This window comes from Natator depressus, chromosome 3, assembly GCF_965152275.1.
Source record: "Natator depressus isolate rNatDep1 chromosome 3, rNatDep2.hap1, whole genome shotgun sequence".
NCBI classification, from domain to species: Eukaryota; Metazoa; Chordata; order Testudines; family Cheloniidae; genus Natator; species Natator depressus.
This window is the reverse complement of record NC_134236.1, coordinates 82,962,525-82,985,204: the sequence shown is the minus strand read 5'-3', so window position 1 is coordinate 82,985,204 and position 22,680 is coordinate 82,962,525. Positions and strand designations below refer to the sequence as shown.

Sequence of the window (22,680 nt, the reverse complement as noted above, 5' to 3'; positions counted from 1 at the left end):
ACAATGTTTAGCTTTAGTATATTAAAGTCATGGATCATGCCAAACGTATCTTTCCATATCTTCCCTCTGAGTGGCAAAGCATTTGGGTCTGTACTGCAACCTAAGAGGAAGGGGGTTAAATTACCAAACCCTAACTAAGAGATGGGGTTTTCTCAAATATCGTAGTTGTTTTTATTTTTGAGTGAAACATCAAGCTTACTGTGGAGAACTGGACTCAGCAGTTATAGGTGAACAACTCATCCTGGACACCAATGTTAGAGTTTGGTTGTTTATTCATGTAATTAGGCTTACTGTGCACTTGTACTCTAAGCACATTAGAAGGTTTTAAAACACACACCTTAATAAAGAATATTAGAGCAAGTTTAACAAATCTGCACCGTGCCCAGAAAACCTTCTCATCACCCTGCCTCCATCATACCCTGCATGACAGACTTCTCGATGACCCCCCTCTCCCTCCTCACTCAGTCTTCCCAGAGGAGTGCCTGACCATGTGTCCTGAAGATCAGCAACTCCAGGCTCTGGTGAACAGGCAGAAGAGAGGGCCAGAACCCAGGTTTCTCACCTAGAATGCCCTTCTGCCAACCTCTTCAGTTATACTATTATATAAACAGGGCTGACTCAGGCAAATGCATGGCCCCTTGCAAAGCCATGTGATTGCTCCCAGCTGAAAGCCCCAAGATGCAGCATGATACTTTCTCTCCCCCATATAACCCCACCCCATGCAAATGCCATGCCAGCTGAGGATGAAGTGAGTTCATTTCCATGAGAGTAGGGTGGAGGCATAGAATAGGGGAGCAGGCAGTGTATGCAGAAGTGCAGAACTAGTATTTATGGAGGGAATTAGGGGAACGGTGGGTCAAAATTACCTATCAAACGGAAGGGCAGGGAGCAGTGATGTAGCCCAGCGTTGCACCAAACAGGGAGATACCTCCCATTTCCCAAGGGGCTCAGTTATCATCACAGAGGTCTCTAGCTGCTGCTCACTCTCCCAACCATGTGGCATTGAAATATGCATATTAAACCTCCCACTAGCTGTAGTGCCCCCATGACCTGGGCAGCTCTGCTGGCACCATGCTCTGTGGCAGCCCTGAATATGCTTTATGGTTCTTCCACTCTTTGCCATGAGGACAACAGAAGTTGTGCATGGGACATAAGTACAGAGACATAGAGTATCAGAGAAATTCACACTGCAGGTAAGGGAACAACAAAGTGGACTGAGGAGGAAAATGTTGCCCAGTGCACAAACTGAGACTGATAATATGCTTCAGGATTTCCCTCTAAGGTTTTAGAGAATAATGGAGTCCAAGCCATAAGATGGTCTCAGTGTGCACCCAAAGCATAGGGACTGTTTTACAGAATTAAGAAAATACACAGTAGCTTATTTACTTTTATAGTCTTTGAGATGAAGTTACAGGTAGGGAATAGGCATGCAGGAGAGGTAGAAGATAAAACTCCTTGCATAATACTGTAACCCAGACTAGCAGAGTGAGGAGTTTGTCCTGTCTAGTGGCCAGTCCACATAAGAGGTTTATGGATCAACTACTGCCTCTAATTAATGAAGCTATAGCCCTTTACCTCAAGCAGTAGAGGCTCATGCTTTGAGCACTGAAGGTCCTCCTGGGTTCATACCCTGCTGTCAGCCTAAGCAGAGTCAGTTACAATAGAGTTTGTGATCATCTTAGACCCTTGAGCTGAGAGCTCTGTGATATAAAACACTACACACCTATATACATAGCGAGAGGGTATAAAACACTAACGGAAAACAATTTTTGTCATTCTTACTTTTTTCAGTCTTCAACTCCAACCGCAGCATCAAATTGTTCAGAAACAATATGGCGACTGAGCATTAGGCTTAGTCCCGGGTGATCATTGATGTGGGCTGGCGGAGTTTTCCGTCTTTTAACACAGTACTTAATTCAACCAGGCAATGAACATGAAAGCTGTTGATGCGCCAGAAGATGCCTGGTTCATAAATGGCCCCAGGGCGAAGGCAAGCCCATAATTTTCTCAGGGAGGCTCTGCTGAGGTCATAACCACAAGAGTGCAGCTGACGCAGGCATGGGAGCATGTTCAGCCCTGTAAACTCGCTGGGGTCATCTGTTATTTGTAATAGCTCAGTGCTTTTTAGCAACTCTCCAAGTAGTTCAAGCTTTACCATTAAAACCTTCCCCTTTGAACAGTGAGTGATTTATCTTTCCTCTCCATGACATTATAGAAAAGGCACCACATCACTAAAGCTGGGGGAAGCATTTCTGCACACAGAGCTCTGACATTTTATTTCAGAGGGGACCCAAGGAGAAAGTTAGCTGGGCTCAAATTCAGAGTTCCTTACACAGTTCTTACCACGACAAACTCCCATTAACTTCAAGGGTATTTTTTTTTCATTCATGTCCTGCAAACTCTGGGTCTTTTGTTAACAATGGGTCAGATATGCAGCCCCTGGCCTCCCACTCCCGGCAGTTGGAGCTCTAACCTGTACAGACCTTAAAAATCCAAACAGGGATGCGTGGGACTTACTCTGTGTGGCCGAGCAGGGCTAGAGACAGTATTGTCGTAAGGGAACTGTGATATTGAATTGTCATACACATACATTGGAGTTCGCCTGTAGATAATGCAATGGTCTCTGTCAATTTTATATTTAGGGAAGAACTTTCTGGGAGAAACTGGGAAAGAATAGGAAAAAGGATGCCAACTGCTAACTATTGCTTCTCTGTCTAAGATCTGCACCTATTCCTAGAAAAGCCTTCAGTGAAATTGCACCAGGTTAAACTAGGTCTAACTCTGGACCTTTTTCTCTAACCTAATTTAGTCTATCCATTCGGACTAGGGTATACTGTTAAATTAGCCACTGGAATTTGTAAATATCGGCTGCTGCCATCTGACAAGGCTATTCGCCTGACCCTTGTCAGGTGATTAGAGCCAAGAAATACAGCTGAGACTTTTACTAGTACTCCTGTATGTTAAAAGTCAACTAAATCACTGGCAAAAATGGAGCAAATAAAATCCATAGAGTCCCTCACTCTGGACAGGAACTTGAGAGTTAACAGGAGGCAGTGGTTGCAGTTCTTCCAAATTTACCAGGGAGCAAGTCCGATGGAAGAGCAATAGGAGAGAAATCCCACCCACAGGTGCCAAAGGTAACAGCAGAGCTGCCAGGTGAGACCGTTGGCCACTCTTAACAGCACTCCTGCGCTTCACACCTTTCATACAGGAACTACAATCCAAGAGTAAGGAGGAGAAATCCCTACCAAACAAAAGAGGGAAAGGAAGAGCAGATAAAACCAGGGACACAACAGGTAAAGGAGAGGGAAGAAAAAAATTAGAATATTTTGCCAAAAAAGTCACACATGTTGCTCTGTGAAAAGAAGAGACTGGGGGCAGGTGCAGGATGAACAACAGCATCTTGCTCTGAGCTCCTCACCCCACCCAAAGAAAGGAGAGTTGAGATGGAGGCTCATCTCTTTTCTACACTGTCAGGCCATGTGCTGAATAGCACCTCAAAGCTGAACAACGATATGCTGCTATGGGAATTTTGTGGGTCTTTGGCACCTTTGAAAAGCAAGCTGAATATCGAAAAATGGAGGCACTCAAAATCTGTGGTAACTTTTGAACATTTGTTTACCTAGCAATAGCACTTGCTACCCTTTTTTATTGCTTTGGTTTTTGCTCTGAGACGGTTCTAATGAGCAGCTGTGACTACTGCAACACAAAGACAGATAGGACCACACTGTATGGATGTTATATACATGGCTCCCAGCTCCAGGTGAGGTAAGGGAACATACGGAGAGGATAAATGGAATCTCTTCTCCCCCCTTACAGCCTACACACATGCGGCCCCAAGCACAATGGGACCTTCATAAATATTGAGCCCTGAATGCATATGTAGCTCTCCTTTAAAGCCAATGAGAACAGATTCACATGTGTGCATTAGTGAGCAGAAATTGGCCCTGTGTTTGGTTCCATGGAGTGGGGGTTGGGTATGGTGTGACTGTCACACCATAACATGTTCTGGGTCAGCTTTAGGTTATTATTTTTTAATTTGGTCCACATCCATGGGGCAGGGCATTTCTGCTTCCTATTTAGGACTGCATTTTGTTTTCCAGAACTGCTGAGATTGGGTCCATTGGGCAGTCTGCAGTGCCCTGGCAGGGAGCAATTATTTTTTAAACTTAAAACATTTTTAACATCAGTGATCAGCTTCTTGCCTGCTCTTGCTGAAGTGCATTTCTTTTCACTTCTGCACTCCCTCATGGTTTTGTGTTATTAAGATCAGGAGGGCAGACACACAGATTTCAGCCAAGATTCATAGATTCCAAGGGCATATGCAATCATTGTGATCATCTAGTCTGAACTCCTGTATAACACAGGCCTTTGAACTTCCCAAAAATAACTCCTAAAGCAGATCTTTTAGAAAAACACCCAATCCTGATTAAAAAAATCGTCAGTGATGAAGAATCCACCATGATAAATTGTTCCAACGGTTAATTACTCTGACTGTTAAAGAATTATGGTCTTATTTCCCGTCTGAATTTATCTAGTTTCAACTTCCAGACTGTAATCAAGTTACCTCTTAGCCCTCTCTTCGTTAAACTAACTGGATCGAGCTCTTTGAGTCTATCACTATAAGGCAGGTTTTCTAATCCTTTAATCATTCTTGTGGCTCTTCTCTGAACCCTCTCCAATTTATCAACATCCTTCTTGAATTCTGGTCACCAGAACTGAATACAGTATTCCAGCAGCAGTTGTACCAGTGCCCAATACAGAGGTAGAATGACCTCTCTGTTCCTACTCAAGATTCCCCTGTTGATGCATCCAAGGACTACATTTGCCTGGTTGGCCACAGTGTCACACTGGGAGCTCATTTTCAGCTGAGTATCCACCAAGACCCCCAGATCTTTTTCACAGTCACTGCTTCCCAGGATGGAGTCCCCCATTGCATAAGTATGGCCTACATTCTTTGTTGCTAGATTTATACATTTACATTTAGCCATATAAAATGCATATTGCTTGCTTGCTCCCAGCTTACCAAATAATCCAGATCGCTCTTTATCAGTGACTTGTTCTCTAAATTATTTACCAGTTTTTGTGTCATCTGCAAACTGTATTAGTGATGATTTTATTTTTTCTTCTAGGATGTTAATAAAAATGTTAAATGTCATAGGGCCAAGAACTGATCCCTGCGGGACCTCACAGGAAACATACCCATTCAATGATGATTCCCGGTTTACAATTATATGTTGAGACCTATCATTTAACTAACTTTTAATCCAGTTAATGTGTGCCATGTTTGCTTATATCTTTCTAGTTTTTTAAATCAAAATGGCATGCAGTATCAAGTTAAATGCCCTACAGACGTCTATTATACAACTCTATTACCTTTATCAACAAAACTTATAATCTCATCAAAAAAAGATATCAAGTTAGTTTGACAGGATCTATTTTCCATAAACCCACGTTGACTGGAATTCATTATATTACCCTCCTTTAATTCTTTATTAATCGAGTCCCATATCAGCCTCTCCGTTACGTTTCCTGGGATCAGTGTCAGCCTCACAGGCCTGTAATTATCTAGGTCATTGTGTTTACCCTTTTTAAATATTAGCACAACATTAACTTCCAGTCTTCTGGAACTTCCCCAGAGTTCCAAGACTTACTGAAAATTCACATTAATGGTCCAGTGAACTCATCTGCCTTCTTTTTTTTTTTCACATTCTGGACACAAGTTATCTAGACCTGTTGATTTAAATATGTCTAATTTTAGTAGCTTCCGTTTAACATTCTTCTGAGATACTAGCGGAATGGAAAGAGTGTTATCATATGATATGAGTAGATCATCTATTTTTTCCCAAATACAGAACAGAAATATTTATTGAACACTTCTGTCTTTTCTGCATTATTATGGATAATTCTATTATTTTCCCTTGGACCAATACTATTGTTAGGATTTTTTTTTCCTAATATACTTTAAAAACTCCTTAATGTCCTTAACTCTGCTGGCCATAGATTTCTTCTTGTGTCCCTTTGCTTCCCTTATTCAATTTTCCACAATTCCTAACTTCTGATTTACACTTATATTCATTACTACCTACTTCTATCAATATAGATGAACTATGGCTAGTTCAAAAATTATTGTTGCTTATGTCTGATGTCCCCATCCCGCCCCCTCCTTACAGTTGTTGTTCATTCCTTGGTGCACTCCTAGGGTAAAATTCATCCCATTCCCGTGTCTCACTTAAATCCTTAAAACAGAGTTTAACAGTGCGTAGGGCCCTACATAAGTTCTTTGTGCTGAGGCAAATCCACTCCATATAACAATTTGTGTTCCTACCCTCTCACATTAATAACCCTGTCTCCTACAAACAAGCAAAATCTTTTCCTCTTAGCCAATTCTCATTTAATACCATTTTTGTGTAATTTCACACAAGTTTTAAAGCCTTTCAGATTTTAACACTCTGCAGATAATGATCAAAAGATTAATGAAGCTCCACAACATTTTCAGTTTTACTTTTAAAAAATCAGCATTTGTGGCCTCCCCACTCCCCATCTCCCACTGATCGCTGAAAAGGGGGCCCACTGGTTTATACTCTGGTGACACTGAGAGACACATAAGCCAGTAGCATAAAAGCTAGGCCATGGTAAGAGCAGACAAACTCTGCACTTCTAATCTCCGCTGTAAGAATGACTCATTCTGGGGCCTCTGGCAAATCACTTAACCTGTTTGGGCCAGGCTCTGTTCTCGTTTACACGGAGGTTGTTTGATGTCACAGCACTGAAGCAAGGCGCCAAGAGTCACGCTTCTGTCGCAACCCTGCCACATTTGGCAGCAATGTGGAGCGTTCCCCCAGCTCTGCCGAAACCTTATGCGTTCAGCAGGACTGGCCTGTTATTGCCAGTTTTGGCCTCCAGGAGCTGCTGTGGCGCCAGGGCTGAGCACGCTAACTCTCTGCCTCCCCTCAGGGTGTTTTCCCTGCTGGAGCCAAGTGGGAAAGGAGCAAGGAGGAGCAGCTGGCAGCAGCAGGAAGAGGCAGCAGCAGGCAGAAGGTGAGGAGAAGGGGCTAGAGAGTGCCCCAGCTGCCCCGCAGACATCCCCACTAAGGTCCCTGCCCAAGTCCACTCGAGCACACACCCATACACGCGACACCTGCAAGGTTTGTGCACGCAGCGCCCTGCCCCATGCTCAGGGATGGGTGTGTTGACTGTAAATTGAAGTTTAGGGTCATATGTAAATTATTTGCAAATATGTCAGCTGCCTCTAGCTTATTTGCACAAAATATTACACATGGAGTGGCATAGAAGCTGGTAGGTGGGAGTGAAGACAGTCAAGTCACAGCAATGTAAACGAGATCAGAATCTGCCCCTCTGCTTCAGATTCCCTGTCTGTAAAATGCGGGAAATAATACTGAGCTATCTTGCTGGGCTGTTGTGAGAGCTCCTTAGTTAATGCTTGGAAAGTCCTACAGAAGTGTTCCGTGTGTGTTGACTTGTTTATTGCTTCTGTACAAATGTTACCTATTCTGACTCCATTTACACAAATTATAAGATCTTGGGTTATATTAAAAGAGACATTTTAAAAAACTAATGTTTTGGATTTCTTAATATTAAATACGCAAATTAAAATACAGCAGCCACAACAAAGACTGTTAGGTCCTGATCCTGCAAATTGTTGCCACCCTGAAGCCAATGGGACTACTTGTCTGTGTAAGGCCTACTCCCACAGGCAAGCGTTTGAGGAATCAGGCCCACTGTAGTCATGACCCTGAGGCTGCAACCACGGGGCCTGATTCTGATCTCTCTCTGGTTTTACACTGACTTTAGTGGAGTTTTTCCTGATTTATACCAATGTAAGGGCCTGGTCCATCTTCCACTAATGTCGGTAAAGCTCTGATTCATTTCAGTCATGCAGGATCAAATCCTGAGAATAGAATTAGATTTATCTAGTTTAATGGGTGCAGGATAGGGTCTCAAGTAGCCAAAAAGTCTTGCAGATTATGGTAGAGGAGGGGATAACAATCAAGAATGTATGGAGCAAATAACTTGTAGCTGGAACATTTTACAGGTGCAGTGCCAGCGGCTTTAGAGTGTCCCTTGTGATTATTGGTAACAGTTTAAACTAGCATTAATTGTTGCAGAGTTTGCTGTTGTTTAAACTTTTCTACACATATAGAGACAATATTTTTATCGCTGGTTCAGCAGTAATTGGTAAACTACTGCTGTATAATGGAAAATTTGCATCTTAATTGAACTAAGAAAGTAGGGGACAGCATTCAAGTCTGTAGTGACCTCATCATGTACCTCTTCTTCTGCATCAGTATTCGGACATCACTAGATTACAGAATTCCTGTGGGAAAGGGGTTTTTGGATAAAGTACTTAAAAAGGGCAGCTCAAGTGGATCATAAAAGCATATAAATATTTGAAGCATGAGCACGCAATAAATCATAATAATATTAAGATTTACATTTAGCCACAAGAGCTCCAAATAAATAGCTGAAAATTGCTTTAAACATAGGTTTAAAATATCAATACGTTGTTGATGGGCTGCAGAACTTTGCAAAGACATCTGAACTAGAGAGTTGTTTCCTTCTACACCACCCAATCTCCACAACTTTAAAAAAAATACGCTTCCATAGAGGATGATTATATTACACAGTTTGAATGTCCAAAACAAGGACTGGAAGATGACATGTAGCGGGGGGGTGGGGGTGGGGTGTTCTTCCAACAAATGCAGTTCAGCCACTTTGCGTCTAGATAATTTGTTGTTGTAGGTTGGCTCAAATTTAAGACAGTAACATTTTAGAAACACTTGGAAAACTAAACCAGCTGCAGGAAGGATATTATTACAAATTGAGACACATGTTGTACAGGAATACCATTCTTTTCAAATACCAAAAATATGTCTGGGGAAGCAAATCCATGCAAATGAGACTGAGATGGGGCCTACTCTTGTAAACTGCTGAGCACCCTCAACTCTCACAGGAGGCAGCGGGAGTTGAGGGTGCTCAGCCTCTCACAGGATGAGGTCCATAGATTTAATACGCTTTTTTTTTTTTTTTGGAAGCAAATGTTTTAGATTTGCTGGCTCTGTACAGATTCCATGTTTACTTGATTTGTTGCTTTCATGGGATCAGCAAATACACTCCCAACACTAAGCCCTTTTCATGTGAGTATAACATAGTTCACTATCAAAAGAATACAAATGACCTGATGTACAATGCGGAGCACAAGAGAGTAGCAAGGCTTCAATCTGGTAATGCAGTTAAGAATGTGTTTAACTTTAATGCTTTGTGGGATGGGATATAACGATAGACAAGGACAGTCACCTGGCAGTTTAGACATAAATGGGGCTCTGTCACAATTAGTTCAAGACCTTCCAGGCCAGAAATCTGGGAAGACATTATTGCTACTTCACATGAATCTTCTATTTGCTTTTTATATGCATTTGCATTTTAAAATGGAATTTCCTAAATCCTAGTGCTCCATGTTTAATTATGTCCATCTCTTGCACAACTGTTTCTTCTGGTTTTCAACCCAAGTTCAGGATTTTTGGGAGGCACTCCTAATAATGTGAGCTCCTAGGGCCAGCTCTCCCCATAGGTCAGGACTTTTGCATGGACATTTTCAATCGTTGTTTTAGTCTCTCCTCGTGCATATGAAGGCAATAATAACTTCATAATTTCTGACAATGTTTCTGCAAGAGCCTTCAGTTCTTATGGTAAAGATCCATAAATGTATTTCAGAACAGCTGCCTGTTCTGATTTCTGCATTTGAGCATGAGCTGTGATTTTTTCCAAACTTTCCCTGTGATACAGAAACCTTGTATCCAAATAGTACAAGAGTAAATGACAAAATGAAGAGCTTGATTCTCCTTTCATATCCATTTTACACCAACTCTACTGAATGGAATTACTTCTGCTTTACATTGATGTAAAAGGGAGGATAATCAGGTTCTAAATGTCTGAAAATGTTTATTTCTTTGGGGCCTGATATCAGAATCATTTATGTGAGTAACCCTATTGTTTACAATCCATCTGAATGAGGCCTACTCACATGAGCAAGGGTTTGCAGGATCAAGTCATTGGTTTTCTCTTTCCTAAAAGAAGTATGGATTTTCTTCTCTTTTCATGGGATGCACACGTTTCACATGTGGTGCATATGGGGTCATATCGGCTTAATGTGTGCTTTGAATGTGGTGTTTGTTTTGTTTTTTTAAAATAAGCTTCTTCTCAGAAAGGTCACAGAGAAAAATTACATCTGTAGCGACCAAAGTAACCTTTGGGGTAACCCCACTGAAGTCAGTGGTCCCAGTCATGAGAAATATTTGAAAATCACAAGTGGCCTTAAATCTCCATGGCCCAGAACCCCCGCCTGTGTTAATTGTTCTCGCTCAGTAGGAGAGATGACAGTTTACACCAGCTGAGGAGTTGTAATTTGTATGAAAGGAGGTGCAGGTGCTTGGCACCTTTGGAAATCAGGTTATTTTTACATATGTGGCTAAATATGGATTCAAGAGCATGGTTTTATGTTTGAAAATTGTGGCCTATGGCAGTCGATTCTGTGGAAGAGTAAAAGGACCAGATCCTCAGCTGGTATAAATCAGCATAGGTCCTTTGACTTCAATAGATCTATGCTGATCTACAACAACTGAGGGTCTGGACCGTGGTCTGCTACTTTACTCCCACGCAAGCTGAATTTAGTGGATGCAAAGCCTGACAGTCTAAGATGTGGGAACTGAAATCTAGTACCAAGTACGTCACCACTTAGAGAATCATTTCTCTGGGAAACTCTCCTTTAATTTAATATATCTGAGTGCTACCTGCCATGGTGATTCACGAATGTAAGATCACTGTTAGTATCAGGCATTTCTTGAGGGCTGAACTTCAATTCCAGGCAAACATGTACATGTTTGTAATGTAAACAGTCTCCCCCAGAACGACTGTTAAAAATCAGGTTCGTAAGATGTCAGGTATAGGAGTTATTTTTGGAACAGCTTTTGCCTGTGGAGATACATCAGTTTACCCCAGCTGTGAATCTGGCCTATAGTGCTGTGTCAACAAAGATAACTAGCAGGAACCATTTAAACACATAAAATATGTTTTTGTTTGACATGTAGGGCCCGATCCTATCATGGTCAGTGCATTGAGGGGAGAACAGGATGTTGGTAGATACACAGAGATGCTACAGTGAGGGCATCATAGAAAACTGTCAGACAGCAGAAAGGTTAATATATATGTTTTCTGTCTCAGGATTCCCACAACCCACAGCAGGATTTCTTGTGCTGGGCCAGTGGGGGAGGAGGGGATTTCATAGTGGGATACATATGACTTTGGCCCTGAAAAGAAGCGTTCCACACTATGTGTGTCATTATGACCACAACATAGGCACTAGCCAGCTGCAGGACTAAGCATATGACCTACTCAGCAGACTGTGAGCCCATGGGGACAAGGTGCATGGGCTAGTGCAGTAGTCGGCCTGCTCTTAGCTCTCCCCGTAGAGCTACAAAGCTATTCTGCTTGCACGGAGCTCCACCTCAGCTTCCCCCACCTCTGCACCTGTGCACACACACACACAAAGGTAAGAGCTAGTTCTGAGTGTAGCCATGTGTGCCATTTAATTTTATAGTTCAATTTACCTGAAGTATTATATGAAAGCCAAATGGTCTGTAGCATTTTAACTTGTTCACCTTAAAAACCACTTACATTGAAACTGTAGGGTTAAAATGATTCTGCCTGGATGTACTATGTGCATGCGGCCAACACTAACACTGCTAATTTTAGAAAGCTCACGCCATTCAAATTTGAAACAATTACACCCAGCGAAATATTCCTCTCATGAGCTGCATGCCTGCCTTGCACTGAGGAGCTGGCACTGAGGGTTTTTAGCTGGTTTCTTGAATTGCATCAAGCTAGACCAGCTTGACAGTCTGCACCCTAATGGAGAGGCTAAACTTTAACATGGAGGGTTATGTTGCTGATTAGCATTTCCAATAATCAAGTAATTGGTATATTATATAATCTAGAGTCTGGCTACTTGCCCAAAAAGGTCACACTTGAACTGATTCCTTTTTACAGCCATCCATGTTGTTATTCCTCACATTCTATCTGCCTGCCCAGAACTCTATCATGGATGGATCTGGATCATTTTCCTCAATTAATACAATTTGATAGGAAACTAAATTCAGGAAAAGTTACATATTATGTCACATACGTTCAGATTTCCCAATTAGGGGAGCCAGAGGGAGAGAGAACTTTCAGGACTGTTTCTTCTAACAAGTTAATGAGATTCTGGGACCAGCATAATAATTAAACTGCCAGGGCCCAGGTCATCAAAAACGAGGGACCAAATCCTTCCCTGTGTAGCTTATTCCTGCACGAGGACTGGGAAGCTCCATGTGTTCATGAGTCTGTACGTGTGGAGTTTCCTCATCCCATTGCCAAGGGAGATAGGTTTTATCTCTACCCTCACCATGGAACAGGTAGGGGAGTTGGGCAAAAGAGCTTGTGGCTAGGGTCATCAGCACAGAGATCATGTGCCTCAGAATTGCCTTCTGTTCACACCCACAGATACCTATCAGAACAAAGCTCAAGATGTTGGTTGCAAATATATTTGGGGCCTATCCTCCTCTTAAATGCAACAGTGCTATTCAAGTTAAACCATAGCCACAGAAGCAGCATCCTCTAGGCCTTTGGTAGTATGCCTTCTGGAGGAGCTAGACTGCCATGGGCAGCCCCAGTCCCACTGTCATCTGTTGCTGGGGAGTCGGGATTCATAGCGAGGAGGAAGAATTAAGCTAAAGTTGATGGTATTAACAGTAACATATTCAGTGATTGCCCATGGAGCCTGGGCAACAATGTTTTGTTTCTCCATGCTCAACCACTCTGTACCCACAGAACATCATCCCCGTGGAATGTTCATAGAGGGGCTTCTTGACACTGGAGCGCAGGGCGGGAGAGTGGGACTGGGGAGCTGCCATAGACCTGGCGTCACCCCCCTGGGATTGCTGTCTTTTTATTTGCAGTGGCAAAGGAGAGTTTAGCCCCATCATTGGGTTCTATGTGAAGCTGAGTAATCAAATCATTTCAAGGGTTCATCTCAAACCAATATCAGGTTTGTTTGGGTTAGCTGTATATGCTCTAAAGAAACACTGCACCCGCTGGCATTTCACAGAGACTATGGCGTCATTTGGAGTGAGGTGACTATTCACATCATTTTCTTCTATAGGGTATTTTGGGGCTATGCTCTTTCTTTGGAAATACAAATGGATTCTGCCTTTGCATTTCTTTTGTGCAACTTTTTTCTTTTAAGTCACAGGTGACCATTAACCATTTTCTGTGCTATTACACACAACTCTTAGAGGCACTGTAGACACCTGGAAACTGAAAAACTACCAGTAAAATAAGTGACAAAAACAATCCACACCCTGAGAAAAAGAAATACCAAACTATATATACACATCTTTGTGAACAGGAAAATGATTATTCATTCCGGTAATTGACTGATAGTTTTCAATGCTAGACATGCTGATGCTCGATGAATTTAAGAAGTGGGGGAAACAACAACGGACTCATGAATGTTCCTTTTTGTGTCTTTTGGGTGCTGTCTGTCTGAGCTCAGGTTATCCAGTTTCTGTGTGGAATATTATACGCAAAGTTATGTCACATACAATAGTGTCAGCACCACAAACAGATAAACATCTGAATGAAGCCAGAGCTTTCTGAGCTGAGAGTGCCTAACTGTGGAAGATGCGGTAGTCTGACTGATGTTAAACTAAAGTGAATTGAGCTCAGGTATAAACATGGTGTAGACACTGTGGATTGAGGTAAATGGGATTAATGCAACAGGCATGGGTTAGCCTGATAATAATTAATAGGGAGACAGTCAAACAGCAGTATTCCCTATAGATCAAAGCACTGTTCCGATGTAAAGCATAGTTGTGTGTATGATTATACAGTTTGGCTCGAACAGTATTTACTATGATATGAGCTCTGACCATAGCACAGCAGTGTTTGCAACAAAGATCTTGATGCTTTAATAGCAAGGTAATATAATATGCATACTGCAAGGTCCATTTGTTTTCCCTAGCTGTGAGGGGCTGGAAGATCTTAAGTATGTTTTCAGCTTCTGGGTTATTATATACGTTAATTATTGGTCCAAGAAACTTACAGGTGTAGTCTATTTAATAAGTGTATTTTTAAATGTCAGTGTGTGCCTTGAGCATAGGATAGGGGTTCAATTTCACTGAACGAGCGTGGACATTAAAATAAGTAAATAAGTGAAAAAAACTCTTTGTGAGCAAAGGGAGAGCTCATTCTGTATTCAAGGGTATAAGAGCAAGAACAGTAAATACAGTGGTCCCCATATAAAAAGTTAGCGTTTATCACATCCCAGTGTCTGTGATTGTGCACTTATTCTCTATTATGAGCATAGAGGAATATTGCAATATCCCAGATACCACAACATGTTAATTGTTAATGGATACTGAGCTGTTAATGGCAACTTCTGTGAGTCATTACTGCACTACAATGGACAGCACAAAATATGATTTACTGGAGGTTATGGAATACTCTACAGATTGTAATAAAATTTGGCATGTCACCAAGCCATATCCGGCAAATCATCAGTATTTGATTTCTGAATGGGTTCTTGTAACACCCACCACTCTCCTTTTTTTCTTAAAGAACCTCTCCAATCTCATGTATCCAAGGGAAATGCAATTACATTGTGCACACACGTTTGAAGCAAGAATAGACATATATTAAAGTATTAATTTTATAAAGGTACTGTTTTGTCACCAGGACTCAGCGAATTGGGGGGGTTGAAGGGAATGGGTTGCAGAATGTTTTTGCCTCTGGATCACTGTTTCACCTCAGTGGGGTGGAATTATTATTTATTATTTATATTGCAGTAGAGCCCTCTGGCCTCAGTCACGGACCATAATAAAAAATATAAATTTGAAAAAAAAGTGCTAACATGCTTTTAAAAGTGAGAGAGATGGACTAAGACAGGCGTCTGGGTTGTAAGGGAGCGGAGTTCTACATCCTAGAGGCCACCAGGACATAAACATCACTGCCTATTAACCTGAGACAAGATGGTAAGATCCCTAATGGGAGATGGGGTCTAAGCACAGATACCCACTGGAGCAAAACTCAAGAAAGAACTCTTGAACATAGCCATGGCCTACACTGCTTTTAACTCCACCAGTGCCAGCTTGAAGTCAGTGTGTTACTCTGAATGCAGGTTGGAGTAATATGATTGTTGTTAACCAAAACAGTGAGTAATCATGCGCTGAACTAGCAGCAAGCTGTGGAGTTGGTCTGCTCTGCTGAGGGGGAATGACGATAATTAAACATTGTGGTCATGAGGACATGACTTGCCGGTACCCAATTGGGTTAAACATTTAAAACCAGATTGACTGCTCAGACCTAGAACTTGTGATAGGTAGAGATCCATGAGTTCGGACATACACAACACAAGAACTTCACAGCCAGCACCATAGCGGAATGTTCTGTGAGCACAAAGCTGAAGACACTGCCGATGGGTGGAGGATTGACAGATACAAAGATGATACAAGACAAAGACAATATTAAAAACATAAATAATAATATTTTCTCTTTTTTTGTTAATAAATCGGAATCTCTCTCTTTGTTTTACAAAAGCCATATCCATATGAGTGTGACTCATACCTGAAAACACTGATATTCATTCTATTCACACAGAAGGCAGTAGTGGTTACACAAACCTTTACTTATTCTGATTTCGAATTCGGAGACACCTCCTTTTCAATGGTGGCTCCAGATCCTCTGGCCCTGTGCTGAGTATTGGCGTTGAGATTATACATGGTGCCATAGCAGTCTTTTCTGCTGGTTTTGGCACAGGCTGGATCACACAACCTGTCTTGGGCAGCATCCGCAAAGCATATGCATGGTCCTCATCTGCAGGGTTGTTAAGGTTGGGGTCTTGCTTGTCTCCCCCAGTGAGGGGCTCTTCCCCCATCTTCTTGCCAGCCTCTCCTTCTAGGTGGCAGTTTGATGCACAGTTGTTCTCCTTAACAGATTCCAACTCACTCACTGCTGGCTCTTCTTGAGGTTGAGGCTTTTTCTGCTCTGGGGATTGTTCTGAGTTCTTAGAACCCTCTGTGCTCTTTGTGCCATTCACAATGACATTGCAAACTGCTGCACTAGTTTCTAGTCCTGAAGTGCCAGAGGCCAGTGAGACAGGACCACAGTGAGCTGGGTGGCTGCAAGGTAACATTTTTGTTTCAATTGGGCTGCAATTGTCCCTGCAGTTGCTGCAGTTCCTTTTATCTGAGCTACTCAAAGCCAAATTTACAACACTGTTAGGTTCACGTTCAACTTTAACTTGAGCATGTAAAGCCCTGTGGATAACATTGTGTAGCCTAGACCTGTGCCCTACAGTTAGGTCTATCACACCATCCTGTGGACCCTGTAGTACACTGGAAAAACTAAATTTATTGTTCATTGGACTACTAGGTCTCACAGTCAAATCAACAACTTCATTTCTACTATGCTCCTGAACCACTTGAGCTTGATTTAAGGACTGGCCCGAACAGCTAGGTGACGAGTCGGAGGATTTAGAAGGCCCTTGCTTTGAATCTCTAGGGGACGTAGAATTATTTGTTGGCTTTGCCCCGGCTGCATCACTGGAGGTACTTGGAATGAAGTTTTCACCATTGCTGGAGAAGCCATTGGGGGGCTTGGAATCATTGACGTGAGGGATGGGAATTGGAATAGGGATAGGTACAGGCAAAGGAACAATGACAGGATATGGCACTAAGAGGGTTGGGGGTGGCACCAGTGGGGCAAGAGATGGCAATCCAAAGTTCACCATCTGTGGCATAGGCATAGGACCATTTGGCATCATGCTGACAGGGGGAAAGGGAAGGCTAGGTAAAGGAGCTCCGGGAGGGGGAGGGGGAGGCGGTAGTAACCCTGGGGGATTGCCAGGCATGGTAGGTGTTGTTGGGGGATGAATATGAGGTGATAGCATTGGCCTGTGCATGGGGCTGGAGGTGGGACCTATATTTCTGGGACCACCTGGTGGCGGACCAATTCCAGGAATCATTGGATTGGACAAAGGGCTATTAGGATTCGAGGCATGATGAGGTGGCCCTCGAATAAATGGTGGACGGATTTGCTGCATAATTTGCTGTTCCATGAATATGGGCAGAGGAACTGGCCCCCGGTTTGTCATCACCATGGGAGGACTTCGAGGTGGGACACCAATTGGAGGCACAATGCTAGCAGGTGGCTGAACAGAAACTGGTGGAATATTTGGATTCTCATTCATGGGAATAGGTTTGGGAACTGGCGTGGGGATTTTAGTGACAGAGCAGTTGGCAGTGTCAGACGGAGAGGCAGTGGTAGACGCTGATGGTCCAGGGCCTTGAATTTGGCCAGCTGCAGACACTGGGGATGGGGCCTTTCTCCGAGCATCTGCTAGCGGTATATTCCAAGAATCTGGAGTCAGCAGCTGTACCCCAGTACCTTCTGCTTTATTTTCGACTGGAGGATGTAATGTGCTGCACAGTCCAGCTGGAAGATTGGCCTGTGTCTCTTTGTAGAAAATGTCCATTTTGTACTGATTGAGACATTTTGCACTGCAGAATTGAAGCCTTCGTTCCCCGTCCCCAAAATCCAGATACTCTTTTGTGTGTCTTATGTGCTTACACCAGTCACATACCTACAACACAGTAACAAAATCAAAACAGGTAAGAAAAGTGATCCTCTCTTTTTGGTGTAATTTTAATAGTCATTTTTCAGTGCTTTCTAAATATCTGATTTATTTCTCTAACAGGGACAAATTAGAAACTCTGTGTGAAAATTACATTTTTTTACGTCAGAATATAACTGAACTAAATGTCCCAAATTTTTATGGCCCTCCTATTCTTAACTCTGTCTTATACAGTACATTAAATATTATATATACATACTGTGGAGGAGATCCTCAGCTGCTGTAAATTGGCATAGCTTCACTGACTTCTTAGACGTAGCTTCTATGACAACTTAAGCCAGCTGAAGATCTGTGTGTATGTGTGTCTCTGTGCGCATGCACACGTATGTGGCTATGTACCTACATGTTCTTTGACATGTTGAGTTGCTACACGATAAATACGATCAAGAAACAATTTGAAAAGGATTCCAGAAAGTTCCTCAAAAATGACTGCAAACAACGTCTGCTGAGCTACAGCACCTTGTAACATTTTACATTATTAACTGTGTTAAATAATAAGTTGGAAAGGGAGACGTATTTTAAATGGTATCAAAAACCAAAAGCACCATACATCATTTGCTATGCGTTCCAAATAGAAACTTGGAAACAGTCATGAAATCTGTGTAAGGTTCAGATATTCCCAACTTGTGATGTTTCGACAAGCTGGAATTATTTTCTGAGCTGTTTGCCCACTCTTTTCACTAGTCACTTTGTGTAAAACTTCTTGGCAGATGAAGTCTTATTTAGCAACTTTTCAAATACTATAGCAAAAACTTAGTATTACAGGCTTTTTCTTTTTTCCGTTTTATTCCTTTCTGCGCTATGACTGGTGCGGTGAAGGCATTGCCAATTTTTTTTTTTTTAAGTAAGGATACAGAACTAATTAAGCTGTGAAAGGCTTTCTCAACTGTAAACCACTAGACACCAAAGTTCAAAAAATAGTCATTCTAGGCTTCAGAATCCATTACTTCAGAGAAATTATTGTGATTTCATTAACACATTAATTTTGCAACACCAACAGCTCTCACAGATGGTGAAGACATGATCTACAATTCAAATATGACTCTTGTTTGCACAAATGCCTTTCCTTCATATGGCATTTTAAACAAGAATTAATATGAGTAATCTTGCCATAGCTATAAACAGATAAACAGATGTCAGATTTTTCAGTGCCTTACTTTTTGACAGAATGTTACATACACAAGCCCTCCCACCATTTTTTGTCATTTACTTGAGTTCTCAAAATATTCCATACACGGAGACTTTAGCGCTCTCTATAATCAGTATGTTGAGCCTCTGACCATGTCAGATTACAGTACTATATTGGGTGTATTCTTACTTTTCTGAACAGCTTTTTTAAGATGACTGTCTTTACATTATATATATATATATATATATATATATATATATATATATATATATATATATATATATATATATATAAAATAAAAGAAAAGAATATCACTGTGAAATGGCAGCTTTAAAAACATAATTAATTTTAATAACTATTGGCCATATAAACAATTCAAAACAACATATGTCGGACATTTGATTACTCATCTCATTTAACTCTCAGCTTTCTTTCAATATAAACAGTGATGACATTTTAGTGTGTATGTATATGTGTATATATATATATATATATATATATATATATATATATATATACTATTTTTTTTAGCTATGTAGCTCTTTGGTTATCCTTTAACCATTTCTCTCTTTCTCTTATGCACTGTCTCTCTCTCTCTTTTTATTCACTCATGAGGTTTTCATCTTGACTCAAAGATTTTTTAAAAGTATTAAACTAAATGATCCTTTGACTACTAAATCACCTCTGAAGTCTGGAAATCAATAGGCCAGACTGTCATCTGGAATAAACCAGTGTAGTTCTATAGAAGTCAAAAGCGCAACACTGATTTACACCACCTGAGGATCTGGCCATATGTAGCTTGTTATGCTCAATGCATTCTACATTCTCATTTCCACTGCACTGATCCAGACAAGAAAGAGAGTTTCACTGCACGTTACAAACCTTACAAATGTGGCAATCCCTTCAGAGCTGGAAAAATAAAAGTGTAATGTCCTACAATTTCAAAATAAACTGGTAAATTCATAACAAAAGCACCAACATAAAAGCCTTAGCTGGAAAGATGCACCCTTTGTAGGACTGTAAAATGATGTGTACTCACAGTGAATACAGCAGAACTCCTTCCTACTGTATAGGAAGTATTAAGGGGGAAGAACTGTTGGGTTTTATTAATTGTAATAAGAAGTAGTGAAATGCTGCCCAACTCTGGGTCACTTTTTGCCCTCTTCACATTCCCACAGAGGATACCTGCAAAATGGAGCAATTTTCTGAAGCGGAAAGAAAGTTGGGCACAAACCACAATTTCCCCATAGCTCCAGAAATCCCTTGTACTGAATGGGGAGCTGTGACAGGGGTAGATAGCTGGGAAGGGGGTAGATAGCTGCCAAGAGAGAGCTGAGGGATGGACTCAACATAGGTCATTATCCCCATTTCCTCAGACCAGCTGGGATTCCTACAGTGTACTGATTCCTTCGCTGGGATGGGCGTTCCTCACCCCCAAACGGGAGTAGCTGCCATGGAAAAGCACATAAGAGCTAAGGGAACGATAGTGACAAATGGGCAGATGGGGACTGGGAAGTAGTGCCGAGTATCGGGCATGTGCTCCAGTGCCCAAGGCCTTTGAGGCTCTTGGAACACCTAAGGGTTTGTAAGGCAATCCCCCACCGCCTCCATGGGGCCAAACCCTGTCCCCCAACAGGATGATCCGGTGAAACCCCACAAGCTGAACCTGAGGCTTCTCTGGCTTTTTCAGAGTTTTTCAGGAAGGAGAGAGAATTTGGCTCTGAGTCTGCACTTCAAGTTAATAGAAGCTTTTCCTCAGTAACGCTGGCAATATTTGGCCCAAGGTAATTTTTGATGTAGAGTTAGCCAAAATGGTATTCACATTCCATTTATAGAATTGGGTATAAGGGAGTAAGGTGCCTCCTTAATCTCCTGGGCAGGCTACACTCCCCATGGGCTACAGCATGGGAAGGGCGCTACTCCCTCTCCTGCACAGATAGGTAAGGAATACGCAGGCAATGAAGAGAACATTGATTCTGTCTCTACTCCCAACATACTTTTCAGCAGAGCTGAGCTAATGCAGAGGGGTTGTAATCTGCTACTGATCTAGACCAGCGGTAGAATACTTCCCCCTCCACCCAGTGGAGCAAGGGAGTAAACAGGACTCCACGCCACAACCTCCTCTCTGGTCTGCTCCTGGGATGGTGTAGCTATGTGCTGCCCCTTCTTCAGGGCACATTGTAAAGCGACAATCTACTCCTAAAGACTTCAAGACTGTAGGCAAAGAAATAATTGAGAAAAATAGGAAGGGATTAAAAAAAAAAAAGCTTCTTTATCTTTCTACTGAAGAGCTCAGTGGCTTTGGCTAAACAGATTAAAAGAAAAAATACAGCAGAAAACTCCTGGCATCTTTCTAATCGTTTAATTGTATTGGTTATCAGTTGAAGAGTTCACTGAAATACTTCAGTGTTTTATTGCTGTATTGATTTGTTTGTCTCCAATGGGTTCCTATGGCACCTGCAGCTAAACAAATATTTTCTCTTCTCTGCTAAAATATTTAGAAATCCTGCTTAGAAATTCTCTACTGATTTGTCCTGTTTTCAATCATTCACTGAGGTACCAGAAATGCTCAAGCCAGTCTGCCTCACTCACACATTGATCACAGCCCTTTCAGTATCTTTTATCTTTCAGATAAAATTAAGGGCACAAAAGCTAGATGCAATATTTCTATTCCTGTGAACATTCTAGATGGACCAATGTCTCATAATTATCTAACTGATTTTATGCAACATCCCAAAGTGGTTAAGGTAACTGATACCTGCCTGTCTGAAATACTTTGTGAGGATGGGGAGGAGCGTGTGTGACTTCCTGGTAAAATTACATCCTAGAATATAATGCTAAAAATGGAGAAAAACAATCCTTCAAAGTGGGGGGAAATTACTGGAGGAGAAAAATGTCACTTAAGAATTAATGTATCAAGTCTGTCTTACAGGATTGATCATTTAAGATGAGGTCAATGAATTTATGATACCAGTGGCTATATCACTCAGGGTAATAAAAGAGAGCAATATCATTCATTTTACATCTAACTAATGACATGCTCAAAGTAATTACAGATTTCTTTAAGAGCCATTGCTGATTACTTAAGATGTGATAGCTAGGTGAAACATATATATCTTTCAGTTCAATAAAATAACATTTTCCTATCTGTGAAATATACAGCAAGTGTCATTTAAAAAAAAAAGGAACTTGCATTATGGATTGATCCTCTGTGTTATTTTTTACAAGCTGCTTGAAATCTGTGTGCCCTCTTTTCATTTTCATTTTTTATTACGTTATCTTTTCCCTTTATTGTACAGACAAGTGAGGAGTTAAGTTGCTGCAGAATGCTTTTTAACAGTTGTGTGTAAAATGCTGTAATCCTTATGCAGGCGAGTAGTCCCACAGTCCTCCGTGGGATTGCTCATGTGATTTAATGCTGCATGATCAAGTTCTTATGGCCCGATTCAATGCCGATGGAAGACAATGTAAAGACTCCCATTTACTTCAATGGGCTTTAGATCAGGCCCTCAGTGCTAGCCTCTGCTTGCAATGAAATAAGTGGGAATTTTGCCATTGATTTCAGTAGGGTCAGAAACAGGGCCAGAATATTTTCTAAGTAGCTGCACAGTGTTCTACAGATATAAAATTCAGTTCATCATGCTAACATAAAGGAATGCAAAGCAAAATGCTAAAATGATTATATATGTAACCTTTCCCAACAAACCATTTCCAGCTGCACTTTCTATTTGCAAATTTCTAATAAAAAGGGATGTGGGGCCGTCAAATTACTGCCTAATGAATAATGTGTGATAATGAAAATTAT

At 41.5% G+C, this 22,680-nt stretch overlaps 1 protein-coding gene across 2 annotated transcripts in view; it reads right to left on the bottom strand.

Moving 5' to 3' along the window:
• SOBP (sine oculis binding protein homolog) overlaps positions 1-22,680 on the bottom strand; it is a 142,029-nt gene that overhangs the window by 2,777 nt on the left and 116,572 nt on the right. For both annotated transcript variants that reach the window (XM_074948194.1, XM_074948195.1), the window contains one exon: positions 15,735-17,695. In XM_074948194.1, coding sequence (XP_074804295.1) covers positions 15,737-17,695 — 1,959 coding nt within the window. In that variant the 3' untranslated portion in view covers positions 15,735-15,736. The remainder of the gene's footprint in view (positions 1-15,734; positions 17,696-22,680) is intronic.